Here is a 16,564-nt window from a genome sequence, read left to right as displayed (position 1 = left end):
ATGGGGTGTGGGCATGTCGCGCATGACCAGTGCAAGTTGCTCATTCACAATTGCCTTCGGAACGATGCTAAATTATATAAAATATATAAGCACTTCAAACACTGAAGTAAAAATAGTGTGGAAATGTTGCAGCATCTCTAGGATGTAGGAATTGAAGCGTGTGGATTTCATGGCGAATTGGAAGGAAGTTGCTCACAATCGGGCAAACTCACGGCGGGGGCTTCAACGAGAAATTACCGAGTGCCTGTTGAAATTTACATTTGATGCTATCATTCGCGGGAGTTGCAATGTCAGGGAACAGAAATATATTTCCGCCTGGCTCTCAATCGATGACTTGAGGCGATCAGAGCAAGTTGGGAAAGCGGTAAGTAACAGGTCAACTGCCGCTGTGATTGATGTATTTATCTGATTAACAGTCATACACCAGCGCCGCTTCACAATCCGCAGAACAACAGTGTGGGGGGAGCTCAATCTTGTTTTGCCTCGGGTTTACCCTCTTCTGGCTGTCTTCATAAGGAAGCGTTCGGGATTGGTTGGAATTAGACGGGGGCGGCATTGATTTCTGAGCCCAGGCGGTTATGTGTCACCAATCAACGGCGTGTAGTTATAATGCAAAGGTTTCAAATCCGTTGCACTGTTTTGCTGCAAAGATCATTGGAATTTGTTTATCGGGCTGCATGGCAGAGCCAATGGAGAACTTACATTTAAAACAGCGCCCGAGCACCGACGTGAATCCTGAAAACATCAGCGTTAAGGGTGTTGAAGAGATGGATTTGTACCAACCAGATTTCTCTCCTGAAAAAAAAAAGCCACATGTATATTTAGCCGCGCTTTTCATGGCACATATTAACTATTTGGAAATATATAGGGGGAATCTTCATGAAGTTTTTAGGCAACGAGAAAACTGGCTGTGTTTGATAGTGTGGAGGTTTGATAGCAGGGAGATATCAATTGACTGGTTAGATGGTCAGAAAAATGCCAAATGGAATTCAACCCGGGGGAGAGCGATGTAATGCAGCTGGGGAACTCAAACAGGTCGCAGGGAATACACAATTAATGAAGCGGGTACTGGGAGGTTTAGAGGAAGTGATGGACATTGGAGCGAACCTCCACAGATTCCCGAATGTTACATGAAAGGCCGATGAGGTGTTTAAGAAGTCAAGTAGAATCATTTCGTTTATTAGACGAGGCTTAAATATACTTGCAGGGAGGTTATGGTGGAGCTGTAAGAATCATTAGTTAGGCCACAATTTGAGAACTGTGTGCAGTCCTGGTCACCTCATGGAAATTACCAAATTACAAATCGATGGTGGAGTTCCGGCATGATGAACGTGGATAGCCGGTGGTATCTGCTGCTAAAAATGGGAGCCAACGTTAGATAAAACTCGCCATCCCAGATTCAGCAGTGACCCTCTTCAATATTCCATAACCCGAGCTCTGACCGGAGGGATATATTAACTTTGAACGGATCCACACAATTTAATTTTGAAGCCCGCTCAACTGAACAACACAGCAGAATCTTCTATGTATCTATTGCATTTCACAAACTCCCCACTCCTCTCCTTGCCAATGTGTTTGAAAGGAGCGTTATATACCAACATTTAAAACGAAGTTTCACAAGGAGGTATTTAGGAAAATGACGAACTGTCTGGCCAAATGGTTAGATTTGAACGAGTGTTTGAAAGAAGAAGAGAGAGGTAAAGGGGGTCAGAGCTTAAGGGAGGGAATTCCAGATGTCACGAACGCACAATAATTCTCGTAACATTATTGTGATTTATTGTAAAGGTAGGACATAGTGGGATTTGATTAGCTTCTGTGAGTGTGTGTGGGATGTAATTGAATTGGAAACAGCTGGTCTGGAGTCTTTGACTCATCAACTGAATCTAGGTTTGAAATGCTAAATGGGAAAACATGGCTGAGGTCTTAGAATGTGAGGTGAGCAGAATTTGCAGTTTTAGGTATATCACAGTAGTTTTAATTTCAAAGAGATGGTTGGATGATACACCTAGCGTGAGAAGGCAAGCAATCAGCATGTTTATTTTTCCAAATTTTCCTGATAATATTAGCACTATGATTAGCAATATGATTCATATTATGAGAAAGGTAAGTTTCAAAGACATATGGGAACAATGAGGTTTACATTAAAAAAGACAAACATTTATAAAGGAGAACGATGGCAGGGAAGGCATTCTAAGGTCGACGGGAAGTGCAAACAGCCTTCAGTATTTGTGCATTAAGCCTGCTGTCTACACAGACCGAAGCTTGGAATAGCCACTTTGAATACTTCTGCCCAGGGTATTGTGTCGACTTGCTGGGGGCTGTTTAAATATATTTGTTTTTACTGTTTCCTTAACGGGAGTGTAAGTGGAAGCGAGGTTAATTAGGGGTTTTAGGAGATAATATAGTAGTAATTTATAGACTTGTGCTGTGCTTGAAATCCTCTTACATGTATTACATGTTCGGCACACAACATCAGACAATTACCTGTTACCATTCGGTCATCACCTTCACGTCTTCAGCCATTTTCTAATCTCCCGGTCAACGCAAAAATTAAAGACGTGATTCATCAAATCCTGCAGCTCAGAAGGAGGCCTGTCGGCCCATCTACTCTGTGCCCGTTCTTGAAAAGAACTGTCAATTTTGTTCCACAATCAAGCTTCCCACGTCACTCTGTAAATTAGTTCCCTTTAAATTCAGATTGAATCTGATTCTACCAACCTTTCAGACAGTAAAACAATGCAGCGTGACTGCTGGGAATATTAAAAAATAATCCTGGGAATACTCAACCCGTCAGGGAGCACCTGTGGATGCAACAGAGTGAACTGTGCAGGTCGATGACTTTTCATCAGAAGTGAAGAAAGATATAAATATATTAAATGTTAATCCTGTGGAGAGGAAGAAGGGGCGGGATGTACAAAGCGAATGTCTGTGAGGGTGGAGGGAAGGAGGGAAAAGGTTTCTTGATGTAAAATCCATAGAGAGTTGTAATGGGCATCGAAAGGAAACAAAGGATATGTCCAAGTGGGGCTGTGAATAGCTGCATTGCAACCGTCCGAAAGTAACATGATGGAATAAAGATAGAAACGTGACAAAACCAAATCAGTAAAACCCAGCAAGACATCAACTGGAGGCAGATGTTATGAAGTTTACATCAACGTAACAAAGCCCGAAAAAAGCATTTGGGTTTACGTGCCAATATTAAGAAGCCCGAATGGACCAATATTACCTTTGGAGGTGTTTACTTAAGGAAGCACTTTGATTTATTCCGGGTTTAGCAGAGCAAGGGAAGATGTTGACTGATCTATGTTACCGCACGTTATGCAGGAAAGAGTGGAGAGGGGTGCATGGTGAATCTTTTTAATCAATGCTCTCAGGCTTGCAGATCGATTTAGATACCTACACTTAGTGCTTCACACTATTTAAACGTTACTCCGAATGAGCTGTCTTGATTTCAAGGGGATGGTATTACACTTTCCCACGTCAAACACCATTACAAATCATTTACCCACTCGTGAAATCCATCCCTGTGACTTTAGAGCTTCCCCCTTCAATTTCTGCAACTTAATAGCTCCCTGAAATGAATACACTCTTCAAACCTTTGAAGGTCTAATGCACAGACCAGGATAACAACAATCATCACATCTCACGCCACTGGTTAGGAGCGAATAGTTGATGCAAGTTGGAAGGTTTGTGAAATGAAGCCAAAGTGACGCTGCCGGTCTGTTTGTGAGGGAAACGCGTTGTAGGGGGTGAAATACAAAGAAGGGAATGGAAAAAATAGATGCTGTAATAACTCTAGTTAGACAGTGAAGGCTGCTATGGGAAACATGCTCAATGGAGGCCGGATAGCCGAGTCGGTACAGCATCAGACATTTAATCTGAAGGTCCATGGATCCAGTCCATATCCAATTGCATCCTTTTGGGACAAAGGGTACAGTCCCATTGAAATGTCGGGAAAAAAGAGCAAAGTATGCTGAATGATTCAAGAGAACAGAAGAGACGTATAAGTTTCTTCGATTTGCAACAAAAAAAAACTTTCTTCTCGAAATTGTGGCGTTCTCGATGATTTTTAGGAATTATTTGCAGATTTCCAGCTACTCTAAGTGTGAAAGGTTCTTCCAGGCTTTTCCCTTGGCTGGCCGAGACACTATCCCTGTGAATCAGTGACAACAATATGTTCTGATTCAACCCCATTCTTAACGCCGGTGGAAGCAGCTTCTCCCCATTTAATCTCACACTAGATTCTAACAAGATTGAAACCTCGATCAAACCACCCTTCATTCTTCTTTTCTCAAGAGATTAGAAACAGCTAGAAGCCCTGCAAACGAAAGAAAGTTGCAGGAAACGTCGAGGGATTGACACTAGGTGATCGTCTCCTTCAGAGAAGCAGCACAGAACGGACAGGCACCTTCTGTGCTTTACCCATCCTATAATTATACAAATCTAGAATTATCAAAACTGAACTTCTAAAGTGACCTACTAAATTCCGGAATCAGCACTGCTTCCACTCCAGGGTTAATGTAATCCTGCTGCTTCCTCTGAGTAGCGTCTGGAGGAACATGAGAAATAGGGACAGGTGTATTATGTATTTCACAACTTCTCAATAATTCACGAACTTTTTGCCTGATCTCCTGCTTCAATTGCACCATCCTGAGAATCCTCAATTCGCACCGTCATGCAGCACCATCACAGATAAAGAATTCCTAATGCATTTGCGGCCCCAGAATCATGTTCACAGCAAAATAGTGGGATGCAATTCACAATATTGCATTACAAAACTCGCTTGTAGCTTTTATGCCACTCCGTCTGTTACATAGATCTGCGTAGCTGCAGATTTAAGACAGTTGTCTAACTATCTATTGGAATGAGTGGCACCTCGGATATGACAGCCTGGAAGTCCAGATCTTAAAATGATTGTTTGTGCATGTGCACTGGCGATTAGTGAGCCCTGTACCTGTAGAACGAAATCCTTTTGCTTCTCTACGGTCCCCTGTTTCTCACCACCTAGAAAATACGCCCATTGCTCACTGGATAAGCTCTTTGTGTACTCTCCACATGCTTAATGTCTGTCTCTACATCGACTGTTCAGCTGGAGGCACTAAAATCATTTGCTTCTATGTGCTTTACAAGCGTCGTACAACAGGGTAATAATTTATTGCGAATTACTTTAAACCACGTCCGAATGAAACAAAACACCGATATTGCAAAATGTACGTCATAGCTCAGATATTTGTCAGCGACACATAATTCACTAACTGAGAAACCAACGCTTTCGCTGTACAACGTTTTTGAATTAAATTTAACTCGGTTTCACTTCTTATGAAGGACACTCAGCGCAGCGCAAATACTAGCGGAAAGCAGTGAGAATTCTCCACAGTGTTGTCTTCTCTTCTGTCAAGCGGTGCTGCCACAAGCTGGCACTGAGATCAACGCATAAATGACAACTGCAGTTGGATTATTTTTCATTCTGGTTAGTTGTTACCATATTTGCTATAAACACAACAAATCTCTGAATGAAAGCCAGGTAGAAAGATCTTCCAGTTCCCTCTCCTTGCAACTCCGCCGAATGCTGGGAGTGAATTGAAAATTCACCGCACAGTCAGTGACCCACTTGATTTTGCTCTGAATCGCCGGTCAGTAATTTAACTAATTTCCCGACCTGCGCTGCCAACTTCAAGACATTTCTCCAGCCCCCTCGGCTCCTGCATCTCATTTAGCATTGACTAGTGTACCTTATATCGCCATTCCTCGCTCTCCCTGAAAAAATGTACAACTTCACTCTTCTCCGCGTTAAATTTCACTTCATGCCATCTGTTCCATCAGCCTGCCTCTGTCCTCTGGAAGTTTATCATTATCCTCCTCTGAATTTTACAACACTTCTGAGTTTTGTGTCATCCACAAGTTTTGAAATGGTGCCCTCCACGTTGACGCCTCGGTCCTATGTTGAAGAAGAACAGCATTGATGACACTGCTGATGGCTGGAGAATCCCATTATATAGCAATTCACCACGGCTCTTTGTTTCCTATCATTCAGCTGACTTGGTGCCCATTCTCCATTGGCAGTCTTCATCCCAAAACAATCAAGTTAACTGAACGCTAACTGCTTTTAACACATCCAGACATGTTTTCCTGAATGAATCCGCACTTATCCGTGTGGTAATACATTTTGTCTCTGGATATCGTTTCCAAAAGCTCTTCCACCACTTGAGGTTAAACTGGTGCGTGTGTGGTTTACAAATAATTAGCTACATTTTGTGAACAATGGTATACCATTTGCAATTCTACAATCCTCTAGCATCGTCCGTTAAAACTAAGCAGGATTGGAAATTTGTGGCCCACTGCCCTCCGCAATTTCCAAATTTACGTTCGTCAACACCCTGCCCCTGAACCAATCCTGGTGAATTATCAATATTTAATTAAAACCAGGTTTATAATGCCTCCTCTATCTACAATTGTCGTCCACCCAATTTCACAACCATCTTGTGTTTCACTCTGCCTTTGCCAGCGTTTTTCTTTCTTGGCAAACACAATATAAGTCCTCTGGCTCCAGGCGCGAAATTCCGTTTTAGTCCCTATTCGGCCCGTTCCTGTTTTCGCAACCTTTAATATTTATATCCATAGGGCAAAAAAAAAAAATCTGCTAGTCTATTCTCCCAGTCTCCCTTTTCTACCTGTGTTTATTCTTCACTTCCCCAATGAATTTTCTATTATTTTCCATGGTTCTCACTTGCGGTGTAGTGTCCTCAGGGTCGTGTCCTCGGCCGAACCATCATCAGCTGCTTCATCAATGATCTTCCGTCCAAGATATGGTCAGAAGTGGGGATGTTCGCTGATGATTGCAAAATGTTCAGCACCATTCACAACTCCTCGGATACTGAAGCAGTCCATGGCCAAATGCAACAAGACCTGGACAATATCCAGGCTTGGGCTGACAAGTGGCAAGTAACATTTACAGCACACAAGTGAGAGGAAATGATAATCTCCATCAAGAGATAATCTAACCATCGCCCCTTGACGTCCGACTGCACTTCACTGAATCCCCACAATCAACATTCTGGGGGTTAACATTGACCAGAAACTGAACTGGACTAACTATATAAATGCTGTGGCTACAAGAGCAGGTCAGAGGCTATGGATCCCGCGACGAGTAACTCACTCCCTGACTCCTGAGAGCCTGTCTGTAATCTACAAGGCACAAGTCAGGAGTGTGATGGGATACTCCCCACTTGCCTGGATGAGTGCATCTCCCAAAACACTCAAGTAATTTGATACGGTCCAGTTCCACGCAGCCCGCTTGAGTGGCACCACACGCACAATCATTCACTCCCTCCACCACTGACGGACGGTAGAAGCAGTGTCTACCATCTACAGGATGCACTGCGGGGATTCACCAAGGCTCCTTAGGCAGCACCTTCCAAACCCACGACCACTACCATCTAGAAGGACAAGGGCAACAGATAAATGGGAACACCACCACTTGGTCGTTCCCGTCCAAGTCACTCACCATCCTGACTTGGAAATATATCGCCGTTCCTTGACTGTCACATGGTCAAAACCCTGGAACCCCCTCCCTAACAGAACTGTGGGTGTACCTACACCACAGGAAGTGCGGCGGTTCAAGAAGGCAGCTCGCCATCAACTTCTCAAGGACAATTAGGATGGGCAATATAGGCTGGCCCAGCCAGCAAGCCCTCATCAGGTGAAGGAATAAAAGAAAACAATCTGACAGCCTTTACTTCTTTCATTTTGCTCGATACATATTTCCTCATCGAAAACCTTTGGTTTTGTCTGAACATCCTTTCCTAATCGTGGCAAGGAACCACGACTGCACCCAAACAATCTCTTTAAAGGCTGTCACTGTGGCTTTCCTGAAAATATTTCGTTTCAATTCGTTTGGGCCAGAATAGGAAGAAAGTGTGTAAGCATCAGTGTGCGTTTATGTTTGCGTGTGTGCGCGTGTGCGTGTGTGTGCGTGTGTGCGCGTGTACGTGTGTGTGCGTGTGTGCGCGTGTACGTGTGTGTGCGTGCGTGTGCGTGTGTGTGCGTGTGTGCGCGTGTACGTGTGTGTGTGTGTGTGTGCGCGTGTGTACGCGTGTACGTGTGTGTGCGTGTACGTGTGTGCGCGTGTACGTGTGTGAGAGAGAGAGAGAGGGAGACGGGTTGAAGGGGGGCGGGGATGCTGGGTGTTGAGAGGGAGAGATACATAGAGAGACAGAGGGAGAAAAATGGAAAGAGAGAGATAGAGTGATATCGAGGGAGAGAGAGCTGGAGAAGAGACAGAGAGGTTGATGCAGAGATGTTTGCTTTTCATTTTATCCATTCGCCCCGTGACACTGGAAGTGGCTGGGCCCTGTGAAGTGGGAAGCGAATAACCCAGAGAATATTGGTTGATGCCTGTGACTCATTCAGTTCAACATCAAACTGTGCTCCTTCATAAAATGAAAGCAGATAAAATTCTGGGGTCACGTCAGTAAAAATCACTTTGGCAGATGAATAAACATAGAGCTGGTGGAGCAAGAATAAGATGGCGGCCGGAGATGAAGTGTCACCGTATCTTTGTGAAAAGTTAGAAACTTAAATCGTGCCTCCACCTTCCACACCAGAGCTGTAATAAGGATAGTGTGTGAGGTTATTGTCATCTCTGCCCGGTGCTGAATAATTTACATTTACAGCGTTATCACAGGACGATATCACATCGATCCAGAACTCAGGCGACTCTGAAGCACCCCTGTCGACACCTTATGCTACTGTGACTCTGTGATCTGCCAGTAAATTCTTAATCAGGAGCGATCTGATGCTAAGTATGTTACCAGCAGTTGAGGAAGTGGAAGCTGGAATAGTCTTTGTTAAAGCTGCTGCAGTTATATAGTTGGCAGATGGATCTTGAATGGAGCTACTGGTCAGCACTGAGATGATGGAGCTCTTGTCGCAGCTCCTGACTCTGGTGTTTCCCGTGATTCTCTAAGCTGGAGTGTTCTGAGATTCAAATCTTACTGAAAATAAAGTTTTCAAAGCAGGCCGGTCATCTGAGTACAGGCCTACCTTAAACAGTCCCTCCTCACACACAATCATCTCCTCCCATGAACCAGTCCAATGAAGATACATTGTCCTTTCTGTGAGGGAAAGCTGCCCTTGCTTTGGTAAGGAGACCGAAACCCTGGTAGGCTGGATTTCTATGTTATTCTGCCAGTCAGGGATCAGAAGGAAGTTCAGGACCGAGAATGCACTATTCTGCCTACAGTAGGAGATACTGCACCAAGAACCTGCTCCAGTTAAACAGAAGTGACAAGGTTTGGACCAGGCACCTTGAAATAGCGGGCATCATAGACTGGGGAGGTGATGATCAAGCAAGATCATACCTGTTACATACTCCAGAAGGTACAATCCGCCGGAACATGATTCTACTCCTCATCTGTTGAGAAGAACCTCCTATCATACTTTTAAGTTAATCAGGTAGACACAGTCAAGTGGGTGTACCTACATCACATCCATTGCAGCGGTTCAGTAAAGCAGCTCAGCACCACCTTATCAAGGGCAATTGGTGATGGGTAATAAACACCGGCCTAGCCAGCCGCCTGCCAAATCCCATGAATGATTTAAAAAATGTGCCAGAAAGAAAGGATATTCTGATTTTTCAACTCCAAACCAATAAAGCTGGCCCAAAACAACTGGGCCTACAACCCTCCAGATGTGACCAGAACGAGATCTGATAGAATTGTCAGGCCTCCAGACCGTCTGAATTTATAAAGTCATAGGCTTGAAGAAGGAGAAAGGGTAGCTGTAAAAAATATTGTAATGCAATTATGTTGGATTAAGAGTGGAGGGAACGGTACTGCGAGTACGTTCGGCATAGCAAGAGTTAATGTGAGACTGGAGAACAGCACTGCCCACAGCGTGATAGAAAGAGTGACATGACAGTATACCTAAGATAGACAGGTTAGCGCATGGGACAGGCATGATCAGGAGACTTGAGTAGATGTCAGCATGGAGATAGCTCTTAGTCTGGCCTATAGTTTGTACACAACCACACAAACACACACACACACGCACGTAAGCACACATACGCGCGCGCACACACACAAACACACACACACATACAGTTATGTGTTGCCAACAAACGGTTATTGTTCAACATTACAAGCCTCTGAACACCTACTGAAAAGAACTCTTACAACACAAAGTATCCAAGTTTACTGACGATGAAAAGTGACGGGAAAGTGTGTGTTGGAGATAACGCAGAAAATTTGCAGAGGGAGATGGATGGGCTGAGTGTGTGGGAAAGAACAGGGCAGGTGGAAAACAATATGCCGAAATGTAAACAGTTTCAGCTTGGTAACAGAAACTAGGAGAATTAAGTTCTACTAAGATTATGCGGGACATTGCACAGCTCCTGCCTGTTGCACTGAGGCAAGTTGGATCTCAATGTTCAAAGCGTCTATGGGACGTATTTTCTATATCTCAGAAGAGGGTTTAATGGTGGGCCGCCTCTTTCCGCCTCACCATTTGATTGTGGAAAATTTGGGGAGCAGTTAAGTTGCTGAAATCCGTAATGGATGGTGAATTGAGTGAAGCCTTCACTAGTGAATTGCGGGCCGTTATCGGACACCACCAGGTCCAGGATGCCAATGGGCTCTCCAGGTTGTTGGACTTGTTGTTGAACTTTCCTCGCACTAAAATTGTATTCCCACTTAAATCAAAATAGGTATCGAAAGATTTCAGAACAGCTTCAAATTTACCCGGAGATTCATTTATTCCTTGGCTCACAATGACGTCATCGGTTATCGGACCTTCTGTTTACAAAAGTGTTTTCAGTTCTTCAACCTGTGTCTCCTTATCTAACCCTAAAGCTATGGTATATCTTTTAAAAATGCCCGCCAACGCCACCAATTCTGTGCCTGAATTGCCCCTTGGATCAGCAAAGATCGACCTGTTAGCTCTGATTTATTATCCAAGGCTGTTTTTCTTTCAGCAGAGGGGAGTTCAGATTTAATTGCTGTTGCACTTTTAAAGATGGATCAGCAGAAACCGTTTAGTTCACTTCACCCCGCGCTTTTTGGGGTTTTGGCGGGCTCCAGCGGCGATGTCGTCCCGACCTCAAAGTGATCTATTTTCTTTGCAGCAAGTCTTTGAATCGAACGTTTGGATATTCTCGCGAATTTCCCAGAGTAGAGTCTTCAATTGATCAAAGGGGATTTCCGTCTTTTACTGAGGCGTCAAATGTTTTTATTTCAACGGTTCTAGGCCGCCGACTCTGGACTCGGGCTGGGGGCGGTGACTGAAGAAATGGACTGTTCTGCCTGATTAATTCCCTCAATACTTTTAAAGACCCGTTCAGCCTTTGTACCTATTTTTAAATATTATTTAGCTAACTCACCCTTGCGACCTGGCTCGGTTATTTGACTCTGTATTGGATGGGGATTCACAATGCCCGGGGCGGGCTCTGCTGGAGTCCTTCAGCTACACAGTGGATTTCTCTTCTGCCCTTGAGCCTCCAGTTCTGCAATGGGGTTTCTTCTTAGGCGATCTTCATCTGCTCTCTTCAGTTTTGGTGAATTCGTCAGGTCAGGATGTGGTTCCTTTAGTTTTTCAGATTTTGGGGTCTTTCCCCAGCTTGTCTTGAGTTCTGGGTTCGGTCATTAGTTGCTACCAAGTTGTAAGAGTTCTGTCCATTGGTCTTACGAAGAAAGTTCAACTGTTGAACAGTCACTGTTTATTGGTAACACACAGCTGTATACAGAACCACCAGTATAGCCCAGACTAAGAGCTATCTCCATGCAGTTTTCTACACGAGCGTCTCTAGTTCACGTCTTTCCGATGTCCGAACCAGTCTATCCCAGGTTTACTGTTATGTGACTCTTTACATCACACTGTGGCGGTGCTGTTTTCCAGTCTCACATCAACTCTTGCTGTGGGAAACAACTTTATCCCGCACTTCGAACTCAGTTCCATCATCTCAGCCATTAATATCGAATGTACATAGCTGAGACCTAAGTATTCATCCATCCAGCACCCCACTAATTACAACCTGCTAAGGTGAAAATGTCACTTTTCTTCCTACTCTCTGTTGTCTGTCCATTAGCCAATTCATTTTCCATGCTAGTATTGACGCCAAATCCCATAATTCCTAAGTTTGTATAAGAACCTTTAAGGATTCTTTAATGGATGCTTTCTGAAAATCCAAATTTAGTACATTCACTTGTGTTCCCTATATCCCCCTCATAATTACATCCTCAGAAACGCTGATAAGATCGCCGTACTCAATTTCCCCTTCAGAATCTTGTGTGGAGTTTATTGAATAACATTATGATTTTCCAAGTGTTCTATTAGCGCATCCCGAAAAGAAAGGAAAATATCATTTTGCCTGGCAGTGATGTGAAGCTAATAGTTCCCCGTTTTCTTTCTTGTCCTCTTCCTAAATATCGGGGTTTGTTACTTTCCAATCCTTGGGAACTGTTCTGGATTCTAAGTAATTCTGAAAGATCGAATCCAATACATCTGCTATCTTTGCAGCTACCTCTTCTGTCAAACTCCATGTTGCAAGTGGAAAGGTCTAGGAGATTGCTTGAAACTTACCTCCATGAATGTCTCCAGAAATCTTTCTTTCCTGGTACAGAGTTACACAAGTTCAATATATTCACTTGATATTTGGTTTCAGGTTTATTCTGAATCGTTTTTGAGCCAAATCCCGATTCCCCATTATAATTCCACCTTTCTCTGAGTCCAAAGGGTCAATGTTTACTCTCACAATTATTTTTTTTTCATCTGCATAATTTATAGAAATGTTTACAAACTTTTTTTAAAGTTAGCAGTTGGTGTAATATCATGTTCTCTTTACTGTATCCTTGAAAATTGTAGATCCTCTTTGGCTGAAATCTAAAAGCTTTCGATTTCCGCGGTTTATTACTATGGTATCTTTAAGCACTCTTGTTCGTAACGGTTGCGCTGTTCTTCTTTTGTCTTGGGGCTGCTACAACTTAAATGGATGTATACGTGTTTAAAATTGTACAGTAAGTATTTTAATGAGAACCATTGTTTGTCCAAAATCATATCTTTAAATGTGGTGACCTAACTTACATTTGACAGCTCGAATTCAAAAGCTATTTGTTTGCTATTTTGAGACTCATCATCCGAGATTCAGCGTAAACCAAATCATTTACAAAAACACAATCTAATCTTCTGCCTTATTATTTTCAGTCTCCCTTAGAAATCGCGTTCTATAAGATTATTAATTAAACCGTCCTCATTGCACACTACTAGATCTAAAAGGGATCTAAACTAGATCCAGAACCTTTTTTGGGTAGTTGAAATGCTGATCCACAAAATTATCATGTATATATTGAGGCACATCTCCCCTGGGATTTCATTCTGATGATGAATTTCAATGGCAGGCGTTTTGCGGACTGACCTGCTCAACTTTGCCATTGCCGTTCTGAAGTCACTGAAGCGGAAGCGCTGTTTGTTTGTTAAGTGACTGGAACTAACGCCAGATGTTATGCAAGCTGCTTTTCTCAGCTGAGCACGGATTGTACTATAAAGGGGATCACTTAAGGATCTCAGATACATTCCAATGGGAACTGCAAAACAGGGCAGGAGGCGAAGATTCTTCTAAGAATGGAACGGCCAATAATTCTACAGATCAAGGATATTTACTATCCCGCGCTGGTAGCCATTGGTACTCCTGGTAAGTCAGTATTTCCTGCTGTCTGATAACTGTTGAATATCTCACTGTTAATGATTATGTAACAGAATGAGAATTTCCTCCTTGCTTTGACACTTGTCCAGCGGGATCATTTGATGAATATAAGCGGGAAATTTAGGTGTCCACCTCGCCGGCGAGGGGCTCTGCTGGTCGGAAAATTGGGAGAATCGATTTGCTCTCTATGATTTTCGCTACTCCATTATTTTATCAGAGCATAAAATCCAGTGACTTTATTTATTCACTCCTGGGATGTGGGCGCCGGTGGGTCTGTCTGCAGATGGCGTTGACCAAGACATCCCCCTCCATTGTTTTACATTGTCTTGTAGTGAACTGGGACCGCACTCTCTTGGTTCAATTAGCATGGATCGATTCTTTAATGGATAATCTTGTTCCACGAAATTGCTGTAGATTATTTTAAAGAGCTAACAGAGACGGTTGATAAGGGCACCACTTTTGATATGGTGTTCATGGTCTTCCAAACACCATTTGACACAATATAACGCAACAGACTTGTGAGCAAGTTTGCAGCTCGTGCAATAAAAGGGACAGTAACAAGGTGGAGATGGAACTCGCTGAGCGAAAGGAAACGGGAAGTTTTGGTGAATGGATTTCTTTGTGGGCTGGATGAAGGTTTGAACTGGAGTTCCCCAGGGGTCAGTGTTGGGACACGTGCTTTCCCTGATATGCATTAATGACCTAGACCCTCGTGTATAGGACAAAATGTTAATCCTTGCAGATATAGAAACCCTTGAGGTATTCCGAAATGTGTGGAGGATAGTATAGAACATCAAAGGGACGTCGACAATTTGGTGGAATGGCCGGACAAGAGGCAGATGAAGTTTAATGCAAAGTGATGTGAAGTGATTAATTTTGGTAAGAAGAAAATGGAAGGTCATTATAAAATAAAGCGTACAACTCTGAAGGGTGTGGAGGGACAGACAGACTTGGTTGTATGTGTTCATAAATTGGTTAATGCTGAAAAAAGGCGTTTTGTCAAAGATTGTTGCCTTGCAATGAGAATGATAATGACAATCGCAAGACTACCAAAGTCAGGGAAGTAACAACTTTATACTGTCTGATAAGAGAGTGCTGAGTGACTGGCAATTGGACTCTGATTGGTAGAGGTGTTGCCGTGGAGAAAGCACTGGTCGATGGCTACTGAATTGTTTCAAATTTTAAACCATGCGGCTTGGAATTCACCAAGGCATTGCACCGAGGAAAGAAGGAACGAATGGCTATCACTTATTTTGTTTCGCTGAAACAGGCGCATTGTGTGTACATGTTCTTTCTGGCTGCAAAGAACACTGCTCTGGGTATTGATATATGTAGCTCTTTATACACACAGAGCCCAACTCACAGTCTTCAATTGGTTTTCAGCATAATTTTTTTCTCACTGAGGAATATTTAGCAAATGTTGTCCAATCGCAGAATCACATCTAATTTGGACACTGTGTGTTGAGTTTTGCGAGCACGGGCTGGTTGCCCGTTGTGAACAGAAGAAGGGAGATGCTGTTTGATAGGAGACCTATCAAATCGTATCAAACAGCACGTCACTTCTGCTGTCGGAACGGGCAAGGTACAGACTGTACCCTAACAAACCGTGGTTGCAGAACTCAAAATACAGTGTCCGACATTAGATGTGATTCTGTGATCGGTCAACATTTGCTAAAAATTGCCCTGACATTGTTATTCATGTGATTTTCCACGTGAGGGCAAGACGAAAAGCATCGACAAAATGTCTTTTTTCAACAGTACTCAAGTTCTGTATTACTAAGCGACCGATTGTTCATGAATATTGAAGGGAACTGGGCATGTTGACAGTGCTCTGTCGTATCCTGGTGTTTATCAATAGAGTACAATAGCAAGAAATTAAAGTTGCATTTGTACAAGGCCTCAGTTCGGCCTCAGCTACAGTATTGTGTCCAGTTCTGGGCGCCACGCTTCAGGAAGGATGAGAAGGCATGAGAGAGGTTGCAGAACAGATTGACTGGAATGGTTCCAGGGATGAGGAAATTTGGTTATGAAGATAGATTGGATAAGTTAGGACTGTTTTCCTTAGAGAAAGGAAATTGAGAGCAGGTTTGATGGAGGTGTTCGAAATCATGAGGCGTTTGGACAGAGTAAATAATTGTCCCATTCGTGAAAGGATCGAGAAGGAGAGGGAAAATGTTTAGAGTAATTACTAAAAGAAGGAGAAGTGATATGAGGAGAAATATTTTGGTGCAGCGAGTGTTCGGGATTGGAGTGCACTGCCCGAGGCTGTAGAGAAGACCGATGCAATTGAAACACTCACAGTTTATTAGACTGTTATCTGAAAAGGAAGAATGTGCAGGGTTACGGTAAGTAGGGGTGGGGGTGGGGCGGGGTGGAGTGGGGGAAGGTGGGATGCGGGGAATAATGTTAGATGGGTTGCTCATTCGGAGAGCTGGTGCAGACACGAGGGGCCGAATGGTCCCCTTCTGCACCCTAACAATTCTGTGATTCCGTGCGATTCCTTTTCATTTAATCACAGCCAGAGCATCGATTGCATGGGCTTCTCTTCCCTCTTCTGCGCCATTACCTCTGATATCGAAACCGCCGCGAGGACCTATTCCTCTCCGCTTCCTATTTCCCATCAACATGCTGCCACTCGTCGACATTACGCTCAAACAGAGCAATTGTTTTCACATGAACAGGGACTCAATCAGGAACTCACCCAGACTCCTTCGGCCGCAGCTTCAAAATCCACGACCATTTGGAAGCACATAGACAACAGAATCGAGGGAACAACACGACGTCGAAGTTCCCCTCCAAGCCACTGATCATTCTGACTTGGAGATCTATCGTATTTCCCTCATTGCCGCTTGGTAAAAATCCTGGAACTCC

General features: G+C 43.5%; 1 protein-coding gene across 1 annotated transcript in view; it reads right to left on the bottom strand.

Annotated features, from left to right (window-relative positions):
• The window catches only part of LOC144673028 (uncharacterized), a 135,664-nt gene that overhangs the window by 51,622 nt on the left and 67,478 nt on the right, over nucleotides 1–16,564 (bottom strand). Inside the window, 3 exon segments of the mRNA XM_078535025.1 lie at nucleotides 703–795; nucleotides 4,481–4,549; nucleotides 10,501–10,687. Coding sequence (XP_078391151.1) covers nucleotides 703–795; nucleotides 4,481–4,549; nucleotides 10,501–10,687 — 349 coding nt within the window.

Source organism: Cetorhinus maximus, unplaced genomic scaffold, assembly GCF_964194155.1.
Source record: "Cetorhinus maximus unplaced genomic scaffold, sCetMax3.hap1.1 HAP1_SCAFFOLD_204, whole genome shotgun sequence".
In the NCBI taxonomy this organism is placed as follows: domain Eukaryota; kingdom Metazoa; phylum Chordata; class Chondrichthyes; order Lamniformes; family Cetorhinidae; genus Cetorhinus; species Cetorhinus maximus.
This window is presented reverse-complemented; position numbering and strand designations above follow the sequence as displayed.